Genomic DNA, 14,698 nt, shown 5'->3' on the forward strand with positions numbered 1-14,698 from the left:
GATTCATCCATGATGTGTTCTTTCTAAAGATGCCTATTTTGGTTGGTTTTGCTTTAGGAAAGAAATTATTCTATTGTGTTGTGTGCTTTAGAAAAAGGGTTATGTGACTGAAAATTCTCTTGAGCCTAAATTCCCGACCTCTGTGGGCTTGTTTGGTGGACTCTGTAAGACACCAATGGAAACGACTTACATACCTTTAAATACATTTTCATTTTCAGTGAGCAATACCACCCCGTTAAAGACAGTTTCCTTAGTTGGGGAGCGCCAGGTTGTGTGTCTGAGTCTGCGTACTAGCTTCGCCGCTCTGGGGAAGTCTTGGGGGAAACCCTCCTGCTGGTCTCTTGTGGGAAATGGTATCTCTGATGTGGTCATCTGAGAACTTCACTCTGGGGCATCAGCCAGAGTCCTGATTAAACCAGTAGAACTCTCCAGGAGTTCGTGGTTCTGCACGAAGGGGTGTCTTCTGCTCCTTTCATGTTGAGAGAGAAAATCTTTTTGTCTTGAAAACAGCATGGTTAAAATCCACTACTATTGCTCTCCTGATCTCACCTCCCTCTCCTTTTTTAATTTTCAGGTGGGTATACCCCATATATAGAGATAATTGAACAGCCCAGGCAGAGGGGCATGCGATTTAGATACAAATGTGAAGGGCGATCAGCAGGCAGCATTCCTGGGGAGCACAGCACAGACAACAACCGAACGTACCCGTCCATCCAGGTAATAGTCCTTTTCCGGGGTGCCTCCCATGCCTACTTGCTTCCTATTGTAGCTACAGCAGTTGCATTAAAGGTGCTTTTTTTCCTCTTAAGCTTAAGGTCTTCTCCGTGATCTTTTCTCTCTTTTTAGATTGACCTGTACTAGATGGGTAGCTATCATCCAGGGACATGACTGAAACAAAGGCTGGCTTTTCACCACTGTAGAAAAATGCAAGTCCCTAGTAGTACAGAAGGTGAACGCACGCACTTAGCTGCTAACCAGAAGGTGGACGGTTTGAGTCCACCCAGAGCTGCCTTTGGGGGAAAAACCGTAGTGATCTACTCCTGAAAATCCAGTCTTCCACAACCTGCAGTTCTCCTGTGAGGCTCAGCAGCGTGGGCTGGGGGTGCGGGGGCATTGCCTCGAGGGGCAGCCAGCCCAATAGCCACTGGTGATTGGTGCGGAAGCCTAAGCTGAGTGAGTCCTGGTGCTTACTGTACTAGGGCGAATTATGCCCTGCAGAGAGCGTGAGCTAGTGAGGAAAGAAGTCTTTCCTTCCCCATGGGGGCAGAATTGCTATGTAAATTTAAAATGTGGATCAGGAGCCCATCTATTCTAGAAGCTATGGAAAAGGAAAGAGATAATTTTCTTCTTTCCATAGAATTATTGTCTGCCCCATGCAGTGGATCTTGTACTGACTGATTTGAATATTATTTTTCAAATACAGTTTCTTCATATTAACATGCATTTGAAATAGATCCAACTATAAATTTGATGATGTGCTATATTCATCATTATGAATCAGTTGCATTTATGATTGTATACTTTTTTCACTTTCTGTAATTTAGCAATTTTAATTTTCTTTTAATTCACTAAAATAAGGTTGACAAATTATCTAGTTTTTAAAAGCTTTAATGGTAGAATAGATTCTGAACATTTTTATCCTGTCTGTCATCAACAGATTTTAACTCAGCTTAGAACTAGATGATTTGCCAACCTTATTTTAGGGAATTAAAAGAAAATTGCTAAATGACAGAATAAGCCAATACAAACTTAAATATTGAATTCCAGTTTCTAATTGTCACATTTTTTGCTACAGTATGATTGTGTTATCTAAGTCCTTTTATTTTCTTTTTCTTTTAAATTCAATCATTTATTGAGGGCTTGTACAACTCTTATCACAATTCGCACATACATCCATCGTGTCAAGCACTTTTGTACATTTGTTTCCCTCACCATTCTCAAAACATTTGCTTTCTACTTGAGCCCTTGGTATTCGTTCCTCATCCCCCGCCCCCCCAAGTCCTTTTATTTAAATCCAAAGATGTAGGGAACTCACTGCTCTGGAGTTTATTCCAACTTATTTTATTTTTTAAATCATTTTATTGGGGGCTCATACAGCACTTACCACAATCCATACATACATACATCAATTGTGTCAAGCACATTTGCACATATGTTGCCATCATCATTTTCAAAACATTTTCTTTCTAGTTGAGCCATTGATATCAGCTCATTTTCCCCCCTTTCCCTCCCTCCTTCATGAACCCTTGATAAATTTTTTTTTCCATGTCTTACACCGACTGTTGTCTCCCTTCAGCTACTTTTCTGTTGCCCGTCCCCCTGGGAGGGGGTTATATATAGATCATTGTCATGGGTTCCCCCTTCTATTTTAACTTACAGTAACCCTCTAGGGCAGGGTGTACCGCCCGGTGACTAGTGGTTTGCATTGAACTCCTAACCACAAGGTCTGCAGTTTGAAACCACCAGCTGCTCAGGAGAAAGATGAGGCTTTCTCCTCTAGTAGAGAGTTACAGTCTCGAAACCCACAGGGACAGTTACTATCCTGCTCTATAGGGTCCCTATTGAATCGGCATTGACTATGGCAATGGGTTTTTTGAGAGAAGATGTAGGAAATACTAATCAGTAAATCAGAAACATCCTCCCAATCCTTTGAAGATTTATTTTTAACTCTTCTCCATAATGTAGCTTATTTTAGAAATAGTCTCTAAACCATTTCTGAGCTCTCCTGTATCCTTACCATTTTAGTGGGTCCTGAAAGTGCCCTAGCTGGAGCCCTGGATTAGTTTGTCTTTCTCGCAGAAAGGCAGAGTACTTCCGGGTGATTGTTCACATGAAGTTTAAATTGAAGGTGTTAGTGCCTTATACTGGGAAGCTACTCTTACCTTTAACCACCTCCCTCCTTGTCTTCCCTACTTTGGTCTTGCAAATTTGCTAGCTCCAAACTGAGCACCAACTGCTCCCCACGCCCAGCACAGCCTTCCCTTCCACACCCTCTCCTCTCGCCCTGTGCGCTGCGTACTCTTACTCTTACCCACTGCTCAGTGCACACTGGGACTATGCTTACTGATCAGCAAACATGAAATGTTATCTAGTAAGTAAAATGATCATTTGGGGTATGTTATCAGTTCCATTGTGGCTTAAATGCATGCCATATATACCTGAGTATAAGCCGACCCAAATATCAGCCAGGGCACCTAGTATTACCACAAAAACTGCATTGAAAATGTGCTGAAAAACTCGGCTTATACATGAGTATATATGGTACTTGAAGGTTTTGAGTATGAGCATGCCTCTAGGATGAAGGTATTTGGTGACTTGACAGTCAAGCATTTTCTCATGTTCTGTGAAAAAAAATTCCGCATAATTTTACTTGTTTTAAAGTCAAAGTAGGAGAGTCAGATGATTTGGCCAATTAAAGTTAGGACTCAAAATATATGCCAAGAAACTGAGAGGTTAATTTTTCCCTACTTGTATTCTCTGGAAAGTTTCCTCCTGCTGCATTTAGCAGTCAAGGGGACTTTATTTATCTGGGGCTAATGATATGATATAAAATGTATCTCCATATGTGCACGTATATTTGCATGTCCATATATGTAGTCCGTGACACCTGAGGACAGGGACTCGGAAGGTGTGCCTTGTTCCAGTGCCTTGTTTTCCACCTTTAACAGGCTTAGTCTTACCACTTTTCTATCACTAGTTTTCGTGGGAAATGTTTTAGGGTTCCTTGCACAGGTTTCAGCACTGTTTGGTTTTACTAGATGTAAGTGTTTGATTTTTTAACCTTTTTCAGATTATGAACTATTATGGAAAAGGAAAAGTGAGAATTACATTAATAACCAAGAATGACCCCTATAAGCCTCATCCTCATGATCTCGTTGGTAAAGACTGCAGAGATGGCTACTACGAAGCAGAGTTTGGGCAGGAACGAAGACCTTTGTTGTGAGTACACAGTCACAGACATCTGTGACCAGATCAGCATAGGATGCCCGGACCGTCCGTTGCTTTTTAGCAGAAGAAGCCAATTTCTCATCCTTTCCTGTTTACTATCTACATTTTCATGTTTTTAACACTTGCATTAGAACTACCCTTTCATTTGTCATTAGCAGGCACAGTTTAAAATGACAGCAAGAGTACTTCTTTATTGTTCCTTAAATCCAAGCCCACTGCCCCGAGCCCGTTCCAACTCGGTAGTGCGCCCATAGGACCGAGCAGAGCTGTTCCACAGAGCTTTCAAGGCTGGCTTCGTTATGAGAGCAGACAGCCTCTCTCCCCTGGGGGAAAGCCCTTGATCTTATCACCCTTCATCCCTTGGTTCCTGGCTATCTTCATGTGGGTGGCATCTGTCTTCCTTCCACCTCTGTGTGCTCTGCTCATGTTGGGCCTTAAAAGAGGTTGACTCCACACAGGCCCTACTCTAAAACTGACTCATGCACTTCACAAGGAAAACCTTTTCCCACATGGGGAGCACAGCCACAGGTATGAGCCATGGCCATGGAGTTGACCCACTCACAGTAACCATGGCCCACGGCTTCCTAAGCTATACCCTGATGGAAGCAGTGTCTCTCCTGAGCAGCAGCTTATTGGAACCACAGTATGGTAGTTAAGGTGCACAACATGTATTTGGGGGACAAAAAATTTAATACATAACATCTTGTAACTCTTGGCAAAAAATATGCATTTTCTTCCTGTCTGTATTAATATCCCGACAGCATTTTGCACTGTTTACTCTTTCCTTCCTTCCAAATAAATATTACGTTTCTCCTATTTTAATGTTTCATACAGAAAGAAAATACCTGGTCCTAGAAAGATTTAATCTCAGAAACTCTGTATAGGGTCACAGTGAGTTGGGGTCAACCTGGTGGGTTGTGGATTTGGTTTGGGTTTGCCTTGAAGCAAACATACCCTGAATTTATATACTCTGGCAGGCACTTTCTCCCCCTTGAGAGAAGAGGTCAAGCCTAGCTAGAGAGATGAGTCTAGCCCAGCTAGAGAGATGAGTTAGTGGTGACATGCAGGGTTCTAGAGCACAGGTAAAGCCCAAATTTCACCATTCAGATTCATTACCACAGGTGACTCTGCATCAGTATTTGGCCATCTCTTTAATCAGTGAAGAGCTACCTGACCACTTTGTTGAGACGTTCCCATTCCTTGATTTCTGTGAGGTAAACTCACTCTCCTGTCTTACTTTCTACTTTTATAGCGGTTTCTCCTCGGCCTTGGTTAGAGACAGTTCAGTTTGGGTGTGGACTACCTCAATGATTTTCTCCCCAGTGCCCTTTGTAAAAAGACTCACACACTGTCTTGTTGTCATGCCTGTTGTTCTCCTTTACTTCAGACAATCCCATAGCCTTTGGGTATCTTTTATGACCCTGAACATGGTTGAAGTGTCCAGACTAGTGGTTGTGAGGAACGAGACATGGATTAGTGTGAGTTGTCGCTCCTGGTTCACGTTAAACATTTTGAGCGAGAAATCTACCGAGAGGAATGCTGTATACTCAAAATGCTCCTTCAGGAGACATACACTATCAGTATTTTCGATTCTGGGCGGTAGTCAGTTTAATTGCTTGGCTAGACTTTTCTAAAAATGCTGAGGAAGGCTTTGAGATTGTGAACGTCCCATTCTCCAGTAATTTTTTACATCACTTCATGGTGACTACCTGAATCTTCTCATGGTGCATGTAAAATGATTGTTTAAATTTTTGTATCTATCATTCTGTTTTAGAGTGGTCCCTTCTCTTAAAAATACCACTTTGTAGTCATAGATTGTCTTTGTTTTTTAAAAGATTACTCATTACATTACAGCCCACAGCTGGCAATGTGCAGATGTTTCAGATTGCACAGATGAGCAGTACACACCCCGCAAACTGTGCTCTGACATGCCCCCATTATTTCTTTGGCATCCTTCCCTTCTGACACAGCAGGATTTTCAGAACTTATATATGTTTTTCTGCTCCAGCCCCTTTTTCCCCTGAGGAGCCCTAGTTGCTTCTGAGTGCAGAATGTGTTTATCCTAATTGCTTTCTGGACATTTGCTCTTGGGTGTCGCAAAAGCACCTGACAAAGAATATGCTCCAAACTATCATCTGACCTCTGCACCATACTGGCCTCCTTCCAGTGTTCCTGATCTTAGTGGTTACTATCAAAGCTCCATACTGTCTATCCTCACGACCCCTGTACAGCCAGACACATTGGACCCATGGTCACCGGCCTCTGGAAGGACTAGAACTCCTCCACTCCTGCTGGTGATCTCCAGCACTGCTGGCTCAGGAGGCACTGGACTAGCCTCCCAACTGCTAGGCATGGGTCTTCATGCCACTCCTTCCATCTGTCTTCCATTTAAGCCAGAGTGGTTATTTCAAATACAAATTGTCCTACCCCAACTGAAACCATTTTAATGACTTTAGGTGGCTTTTGGAATAAAGGCAGCAGCATTAAATTGGCTGGCAAGGCACACTCTGCCTTCCAGTGTCATTGTTTCCCTCTGGTTCCTCCCTGCACACTGCAGTCTCACTGCCTTCCAGTGTCATGGCCTCCCTGTGGTTCCTCACTGCAGTCACACTGCAGTCTCACTGCCTTCCAGTGTCATGGCCTCCCTGTGGCTCATCACTGCAGTCTCACTGCTTGCAGTGGCATGGCCTCCCTGTGGCTGCTCCCCGCACACTGCAGTCACACTGCTTCCCATGTCATGGCCTCCCTGGGGCTCATCACTGCAGTCTCACTAACTTCCAGTGTCATGGCCTCCCTGTGGTTCCTCACTGCAGTCACACTGCTTCCCGTGTCATGGCCTCCCTGTGGTTCGTCACTGCAGTTGCATTGCCTTCTTGTTGTTGCCATGCACACAGTGCTCTTCTTGGGACCTCTGCTTGCTTCCCTTTTTCTGCCCAGACGTCTGTTTTCTCTCCTCTTAACTCACTTCTGTTCCTATTAAGTACTGCTTCCTGCTGGAAGCCCAACTGCGTGCCTGAATTGATCAGCTCTCATATCATAGCTTCCTGTAACACCACATATATCTCCTTCAGAAAACTTGTCATGACTTCAGATTAGCCTGTGTGATTCTTGACTATCTGCCTTTCTCACTGGACCAAAGGTCAGCACACTTTTTAAAGGGCCAGAGGATCCCTATTTTAGTTTCCACAGCCCATCCAGCCTCCGTCAAAACCAGTTACCTCTGCTGTTGTCAAACAAAAGCAGCCACAGACAGTACATAAGTAAGGGAGTGTGCTGGGGTGCCAGTAAAGCCTTCCTTACCCCCAAACAGATGACAGGCGGGTTTAGTCCGTGAGCTATCGTGTGCCAACCCTGCTGAAGACTACGCAGTACCAAGGCAGGGTTGTACTGCTCTGTTGCCTTCCAGCGTTCTTGGTACATAACAGAAGTCTCAAATTTGTTAAGAATCAGGAACCAATAATTGGTGACTGACTATATAATTGATTCCCTGGGTGCCTCAGACCCTTGAATACTGTTTTGAAGTTTTGCCCCTTGAAAGCCCTTTAAAAGTTGTTTTTGAACAAGTCACTAAATCTCTGTGTACCTTGATTTCTCATGTCAGAATTTCTGAAATGCTCTTCAGTTTGGAAAAAGTGATCATGCGAATAAAGCAAAATCAAAGAGTATATAGAATATTAAAATGAATTCTTTAAAACCTTTCTGTCAGAGAAAAAATAAAGAGAACCAAGCCAAGAGTTTTTCCAAAGAAGTGGGGAGTACTTTGGAGGAAGAGTATTAGAGTTTTAGGATTTCCAGTAAGGATCGGAGAGCCAAGGTTTATGTTTCAAATGTTGGCAAGCCAGAGGAAGGGAGTGAGTGTCAAAGATGCTCTAGATGCTAGCAGAATCCTAAATTGGATGAATGAAGAATTTGAACCTAAGCCTTAGCATGACCACGGAGAAGGCCCCAGAAATGGCCCCCTGCTGCCCGTTGCCCTCTGCAGTTGAAGCAAGCAGCAATGTTTTTATCATTGAGTTTTGCTTTCTGATTCACACCCACCCCACTTACTGATGTCATGGTTTTTCCATGTGGGAACTAGTATGACTGGTGGGGGTGGGGGATCCCCCCATGATCTGTACTACACATATGTAAATTAGTAATATTTGTAGCTATTAAGAAGTTTTCCATCAAAGATATGTTGAAATATTTGTTGAGTATTATTGTTAGTAATAAAACTTCTGTCAGTTTACAAAGATACGTTTCAATGCTTTCTTATAATGAGTGATTATAAGTTTATATAATATGGTAGAAACTGTATCATATTCCACTGCAACTAGTAGTGAAATCAGTCAGGGCAAAAACCAGGGGCCAGGGGGGCGTGAGCCGGGGCCCCACACAAGGGAGCAGCAGGCGCTCAGCTCCTGGCAGCTGTTTCTGTTCTGTCAGAACCCAGTGTTTCCAGTCCTGCCAGATGTTAAGGAGGAGCCAGAAATCAGATGCTTAGATGCAATCACCTACTTTTTAAATGTTGGCAACCTATATACTTTTTATTTTAATGTGGACAACACTCTATGGGCCTAACAAACTCTTACCACAATCCATCCATCCATCCATTGTGTCAAGCACATTGTACATTTGTTGACATCATCATTCTCAAAATATTTGCTTTCTTCTTGAGCCCTTGGTATCAGCTCTTCTTTTTTCCCCCATCCCTCTCCCATCCTCCCACCCTTGTGAACCCTTGATAATTTATCAATTGTTTTTATTTTCATATTTTACATTTATTTATTTTCATATTTTAGATTTACATATAAAGCACCTGTAAATGTTTCATTTTTTTCCCATCTAGTTTTCAAAATTTGGGTATTCGATGTGTGAAAAAGAAAGAAGTCAAAGAAGCTGTTATTTCACGAAGGAGAGCGGGCATCAATCCTTTCAACGGTAAGCATCTTTACTACAGCCAACTATTTGGGGCGCCGGAGGTGCTCACCCACAGGCTGGAGGTTTGTGTCCACCCACAAACACCTGAAAGAAAGACCTGATAACCTACTTGCACAAACACTACTTGTTGAAAACCCAGTGGAGCCCAGTCCTCTTGTCACACACTGGGGCCCCGGGATCATCAGCTGGATGGAACTTAACCCTGGGACTCCTGACTCCACGGGGACAGGCTGTAAAAAGAGGTTTTAGGCATGATATTAACAAAATATCTAGCATATATTAACTAGTCCATGGTAAATGTGTCGCATATTTTACGCCATTGGATCTTTATAACAGTTATGAAGTGTAGGCACTGTTACTGTCTCCATGTTATAAATGAGGAAAGGCGAGTCCTAGGAAGTCCCCCAGCTCGTGGAGTGGGAGAGCAAGGGTTTGAACTGCAGGCAACCTGACTCCGAAGCGCAGGATGTGTCCCCATGGTGTGTGCGGTCTGGATGAGCCTGCCACTTGATCCTTCGGACGTTTGTTTGTTGATTGGTAGTTTGGTATTGTTTGTTTTGTTTTTTTAAAATCCAGTCCTTCCCCTAACCCATTTGTTGTCTCCCTGACTTGGAAACTAATCTCACAATTTGAATTGTAATATCTCCCACTTGCTCTCGGTTTGTTTTTTTTTCCTTACCAAGAGTATTATTCATTTTTAAAAGCCCCTGGGTATACAAATGGTCACGTACTGGCTACCAGCTAAGAGGCTTACCATTTCACCCTACTTGGAGGTTCCTGGGCAGAAAGGCCTGAATTGCCACTTCCAGAGTCAGGGTCTCGGAAGCCCTGTGGGTGCAGTTCTCTGCTGCACACTGGGGTTGTCACGAGTCAGCACCAGCACCTCGATAATGGATAATAAAGGTCACAGCTGACCACAGCAGGACACTCCTCTACGGACAGGGTGTTAACATATTACTGCGATGAAAAATGTTCAGTAGCTGCCTGTTAGTTTTAAAAATGGAACAGGCCTGCACGTAAATTCATTCATCCACCTGTAGCTTCAGTCCAGCTCTCCTGTCTTCCCTTCCACCAGTCCTCCTTGTGAAGACACCTCCGTTGCTGTGCTCACCCACCCTGGCCCAACTTCGGCTCGCTTCACCTGCTTCATTGCCAGTTCAGGGATGGAAACTTCAATAACCGCTAAATGTGTGTTCCTGCCTCTGTGCTTCAGAGACTCCAGTTTTGTAGACTCCAAAGACCATTCTAAAACCAACCTGATCGTTTCTGAATGCTGCTTATCAATCCCCACTGTCTCCAGATTATCCCCAGCATAGTTCTCCATTTAAATGTACATCTGAATTGGACATTGGGCTGCTTACCACAGAGTCAGCAGTTAGAAACCACCGGCAGGCCCTCAGGAGAAAGACGGGCTTTCTACTCCCAGAAGGAGTTACAGTCACAAGGACCGGTGGCAGTTCTAGCCTGTCCTGTGGGGTCGCTATGAGTCAGCATCTACCTGATGGCAGTGAGTTTAGTTTGGTTTGGTTTCACAAATCCCTTCGTATTTGTCACAGCTGTAGGTGCCACCATTGTATTCGTCAAGCACTAAGCTTCTGCATTTGAATAAGCAGCTTAGATCAGTAATTCTCCACTTCTGTGACTGACCCACAGAAAGGAACATTCTTTATTTCTCAGCGCAGTTCATGCACACATAAGACCCTGCCCTGTGTAAATGTCCTGTGAGCTCCATTTTTGGAGCCCTGGTGGCATAAGGCGTTCCACGTTGGCCTCCTAAGAAGCCTCAGGTCAGCAGTTGGATTCCATTAGCCGCTCCTCAGAGAAAGCGGAAACAGTCTCCTCTTGTAAACCTTGACAGCCTGGGAAACCCTCCTGTGGCCTGAGGGGCCTGTGTGCTAGCTCACCTTTTCGGTAGAGCATCCTAGGGACTTCATCGTCTGATCCCGATTTCTACTCGGCCTCATCTCCAGCTCTCATCCTCTCCCGAGCTCCCCACCTCTCCTCCTGATGCTGAGCGTGTGTGCACGCGCACGTGCGAGCGAGTGCCATCTGAAATATTTGCGGTGTTGGACAAGCCGCTTCTTTCTTGCCACTGTGCTCGTGGACGTGCGCTTCCCGTGTATGGAGCGTCCTGGTCTTCCTGATGAGTTCTTCCCGGGCAGGGTCCCCTCTCCTATTCAGCCTTCCTGCCCTTTCCACAGGTAGCATTCATTCCTTCCAGTCTCACAAAGTGCTTGTGCTTAGGTCTGATACGGTGCCCTAGCATTGTGTTGCCATGTCTCTCCCACACTAGGTAGTGAGGCCCTGGAGACGGAGACCGCCTTCTGCCCTCTCCATGCCCAGTGCCTGGCACCCAGCCTACCTCCCTGCTGTCAAGGCCATTCTGACTCAGGGAGACCCGAAGACAGGATAGGAACTCTCCATAGCTGTAAAAAGCCTCGTGTTTCTTCTCCCACAGTGGTTTTGAACTGCAGACCATGTGGTTAGCAGCCCAATGAGTGGCCACTGTGCCACCAGGGCGCCTCGGTTTGCCACGTAGTACAGGCTCACTTAAAATGGTTTGAAAGAATACCTGAATGAATGCCTTGTCAGCACTTGCTTGTATCAAAAACATTCAAGTTGTTTTCCTTGCCAGAAATGCGTTAAAAGCCATCTCAGGGCTCTTATGCCCACAGAATGTCCTCCTAATTTGGCCACTCAGTAGTTTATCATGAAAAGCTTGATGACATCTATTGGATTATTTCAGTTCTTATATTGTCTTCTGAGATTAATTTCATACACGTGGACAGTGTCTATGATGGAATCTTGTTTACATTTCACTTTGGCACCCTTACAGTGTATTTATATTAACTACAAACCCAACCCCATCTGGTGCCTTCAAGTCAGTTTCAACACACAGCGGCTATAGGACAGTAAACCCATCCCACAGAGTCCACAGCTGTGGTCTTTATTTACAGAAGCAAAACAAAAGCCAGGGCCTTGGCAGCGTGTACATTCTAATGGAGAGAGACCAGCAGGTGTCACACTGAGTGCATAAGTATATTGTATCTTAGACAGAAGATGCCCTGCTGGTCAGTCACATGGTGGGTGTGTCAAACCACCAGCTGCTCTTTGGGAGAAAGTTGAAGCACTGTGCTCCCCTGAAGAGCTGCAGTTTTGGTAACCCTCAGAAACAACCCTGTTCTAGCCTAGAGGGAGGATCTGCTCAGAATTCACTCAGCAGCCGTGGAAGTGGGGATCAGACTGTGGGAGTGCTAAGGGGAAAGCATGGAAGGCAGGGGTGATGGACAGCTTATAAAGTGAGTAGCTTTAGAGTAGCCCTGCTGATTCAGTTTTTATAATAGAAATACTAATCATCCTGTGTGTTTATCATCTTCCTCATTCCTAATACTAAACAAAACAAAATCTACCCCTTACAATAGCCCTCAAAACACTGAAAATGGATTTACATAACCTGAACTCATTGGCAGTTTCTTGTACATAAATACTTAACTTAGAGGACAATCAACTGCCTAAGAACAAGAGACTAGTGTAAGAGAAACAAAACCAGCTGGTCTCTTGTTCTTAGGCAGTTGATTGTGTCCTCAAAGTTAAGTGTGCGTGTACAAGAAACTGTCAGTGAGTTAAACAACGGGGTTGAAAATGTTTAGCAGACTAAGTCCTTTGAGTTCTGTCCTGTAGGCGGAGACTAGATCTACTCCTCACTTATTATTTACCACAATATCTAACATTTATTATCTAACATCTACAACAGTTGTAAAAAAAAAAATCTATGCTACTGCTTTGTGCACGAATGAGGAACCAGAAGAGGAAGAGGTTTGTGAGGGAGCGAGGCTGTTTGGGCCATCTCCCTCAGGCCAGAGAAGGGGGTGCAACAGATGAACCACGAGGGAGGAGGTGTGCACAGTGGGGAGCCTTGTTCTGGGGGTCAGTTGCGGGGGCTCCAAAGTCTCTTCTAAAGAGGCCTCTCTGCCACCGTGACAGCCTCCACTGGGTCCCGGTGACCAGGCTTCCATGGGCTGCAATCCCGGGAGCCACTCCCTGCTAAGGCCCATTTCTCGGTCCACTTGGGTGGGAAGGTGGACCGGGAGGTGGTGGGCTTCAGGTGGAGGCCTGGCACATGGCCAGGGGATGGTGGGTACCTGCTGCTCGGGAGGCTGCAGGACGACCTCCAGCCCACCGCCACTACCAGCCTCCAACCCCTGTGGGCTCTATGCTAGGTGGGAAAGGGGACACCAGCACCAGAGTTAGGACCCCAACCAACTTAAGAGAGTGCCAGTTTTCACATAGCGACCTGGTGTTTGGAGCCTAGCTGTGTCAACAAGTGAGGAGTGGGGCTCTCTCATCGCGAGCCCTCAGAAGAACGAGTACCACGGAGAAAGAATACTAAACACTGTTCCTTTGCCTGGGATTGTTTAGCAACATCTAGGTCAGGGGTTGGCAAATTTGGAGACTGAAGAACCATTCCTGTCCCCAACAACAATTTAAAAATTATCCAAGAGCCATAAATATATTTTTACAAACAAATGAAATCACCATTATCTGAATCTTCAGAGCCACCTGTACGTACCTAAAGAGCCGCACATGGCTCGACAACTGCACTTTGCGGGAACACCCCATCCCACCCCCGCCTCCAATCTAGGGCGTTCAGGCCAGTCTTTACCTGTGTCTATTGCCATTAGTTCTTTCTAGCTGTCTCTTAAAATGAGCATCGACAGTAATCTAATGGTTTCAACTAGAAGCTTCCTTTAAGTATTGTACACATTGCCTAGAGTGTGCCAAAGTCTAAATTGGCCAAGGAATGTCATCGAAGGCTCCTGGTCAGATGTTACAGTATCCATGTAGGTAGAACACGAGTGGCAGGTGATTTCCTAGGGGACTCTCATGAGAAAGTGGGGAATTTTTTAATTGTTTTTTTCCCAGCTATGTATTTAAATGATATATTTTAAAGTTTAATACTATACCATGATTAAACTCCACAGGAATTCTAAACACTATATTAAATTCTGACAATAAAGAGTTTGTCATTAAGTTTTATTAGCTCCTTTCTCTCCAAATGCAGAGGATGTGGAGATGTTGTTAAGGGAGAACGATGTGTTTTGGAGCCCAGCTGGGGTAGCCTGTAGGGAGTGAAGTATGACACGACAGGCAGTCTCTTATACAGAGTCTCACGACTGCACTCTAGTTTAAGGCGGGGGTGGGGTGGGGTTCTTGCCGTTTTCATTACCCATTTGTTCTTCGTTGCTATCAAGTTAGTGTGTTTAGCCTTTTTCTTTAGGGTCGCTTTGAGTCGGAGCCGACCATGGAGTGAGTTATTTCTCTAGCCAGGAGGAGTTTGAGCCCTTTTGAAATACTCCTGGAACACACTCCCATGATGCCATCTTCATGCTGCATTGCATGCTTGTAGTCTGTGTGCCTATTTCGCATCCTGACGCTAATGTCTGTGAGAGCCGGCCCTGACTTTTCATAGCTGTGTCTAGCACTGAGTTTTGTATCTGGCACATAAGAGATGCTCACTAAGTAATGTTGAAAGGATGAACAAATTAATAATAGACACATAGGAAACTTGATCTTTTTGCCTAAAAAGCGTAAGCACTTAAATGTTAATTCTTACTACTACTTTCCTTTGAATAAAAGTAGCCTAATTTAGACTTTGTTAGTAGCAGAAATTTGCAAAACTAGCTGTTAAAATTGTTAGTTCATACACAGTGTATTTTGCCTTATTTTATTTCAATCATTGTAGTAATATGAGGATTCCCGTTCCCATAGAGATTTATAGCCTCAAAAACCTTCATGGGCAGTTTTACAGAGTCGCTGTGAGTCAGAATCA

General features: G+C 44.4%; 1 protein-coding gene across 2 annotated transcripts in view; it reads left to right on the plus strand.

The window, feature by feature from the left end:
* The window catches only part of REL (REL proto-oncogene, NF-kB subunit), a 38,611-nt gene that overhangs the window by 8,744 nt on the left and 15,169 nt on the right, over positions 1–14,698 (plus strand). For both annotated transcript variants that reach the window (XM_075535839.1, XM_075535840.1), the window contains exons 2-4: positions 575–717; positions 3,791–3,939; positions 8,777–8,868. In XM_075535839.1, the coding sequence (XP_075391954.1) occupies positions 575–717; positions 3,791–3,939; positions 8,777–8,868 (384 nt within the window). The remainder of the gene's footprint in view (positions 1–574; positions 718–3,790; positions 3,940–8,776; positions 8,869–14,698) is intronic.

Source organism: Tenrec ecaudatus, chromosome 17 (genome assembly GCF_050624435.1).
Source record: "Tenrec ecaudatus isolate mTenEca1 chromosome 17, mTenEca1.hap1, whole genome shotgun sequence".
Taxonomy (NCBI): Eukaryota; Metazoa; Chordata; class Mammalia; order Afrosoricida; family Tenrecidae; genus Tenrec; species Tenrec ecaudatus.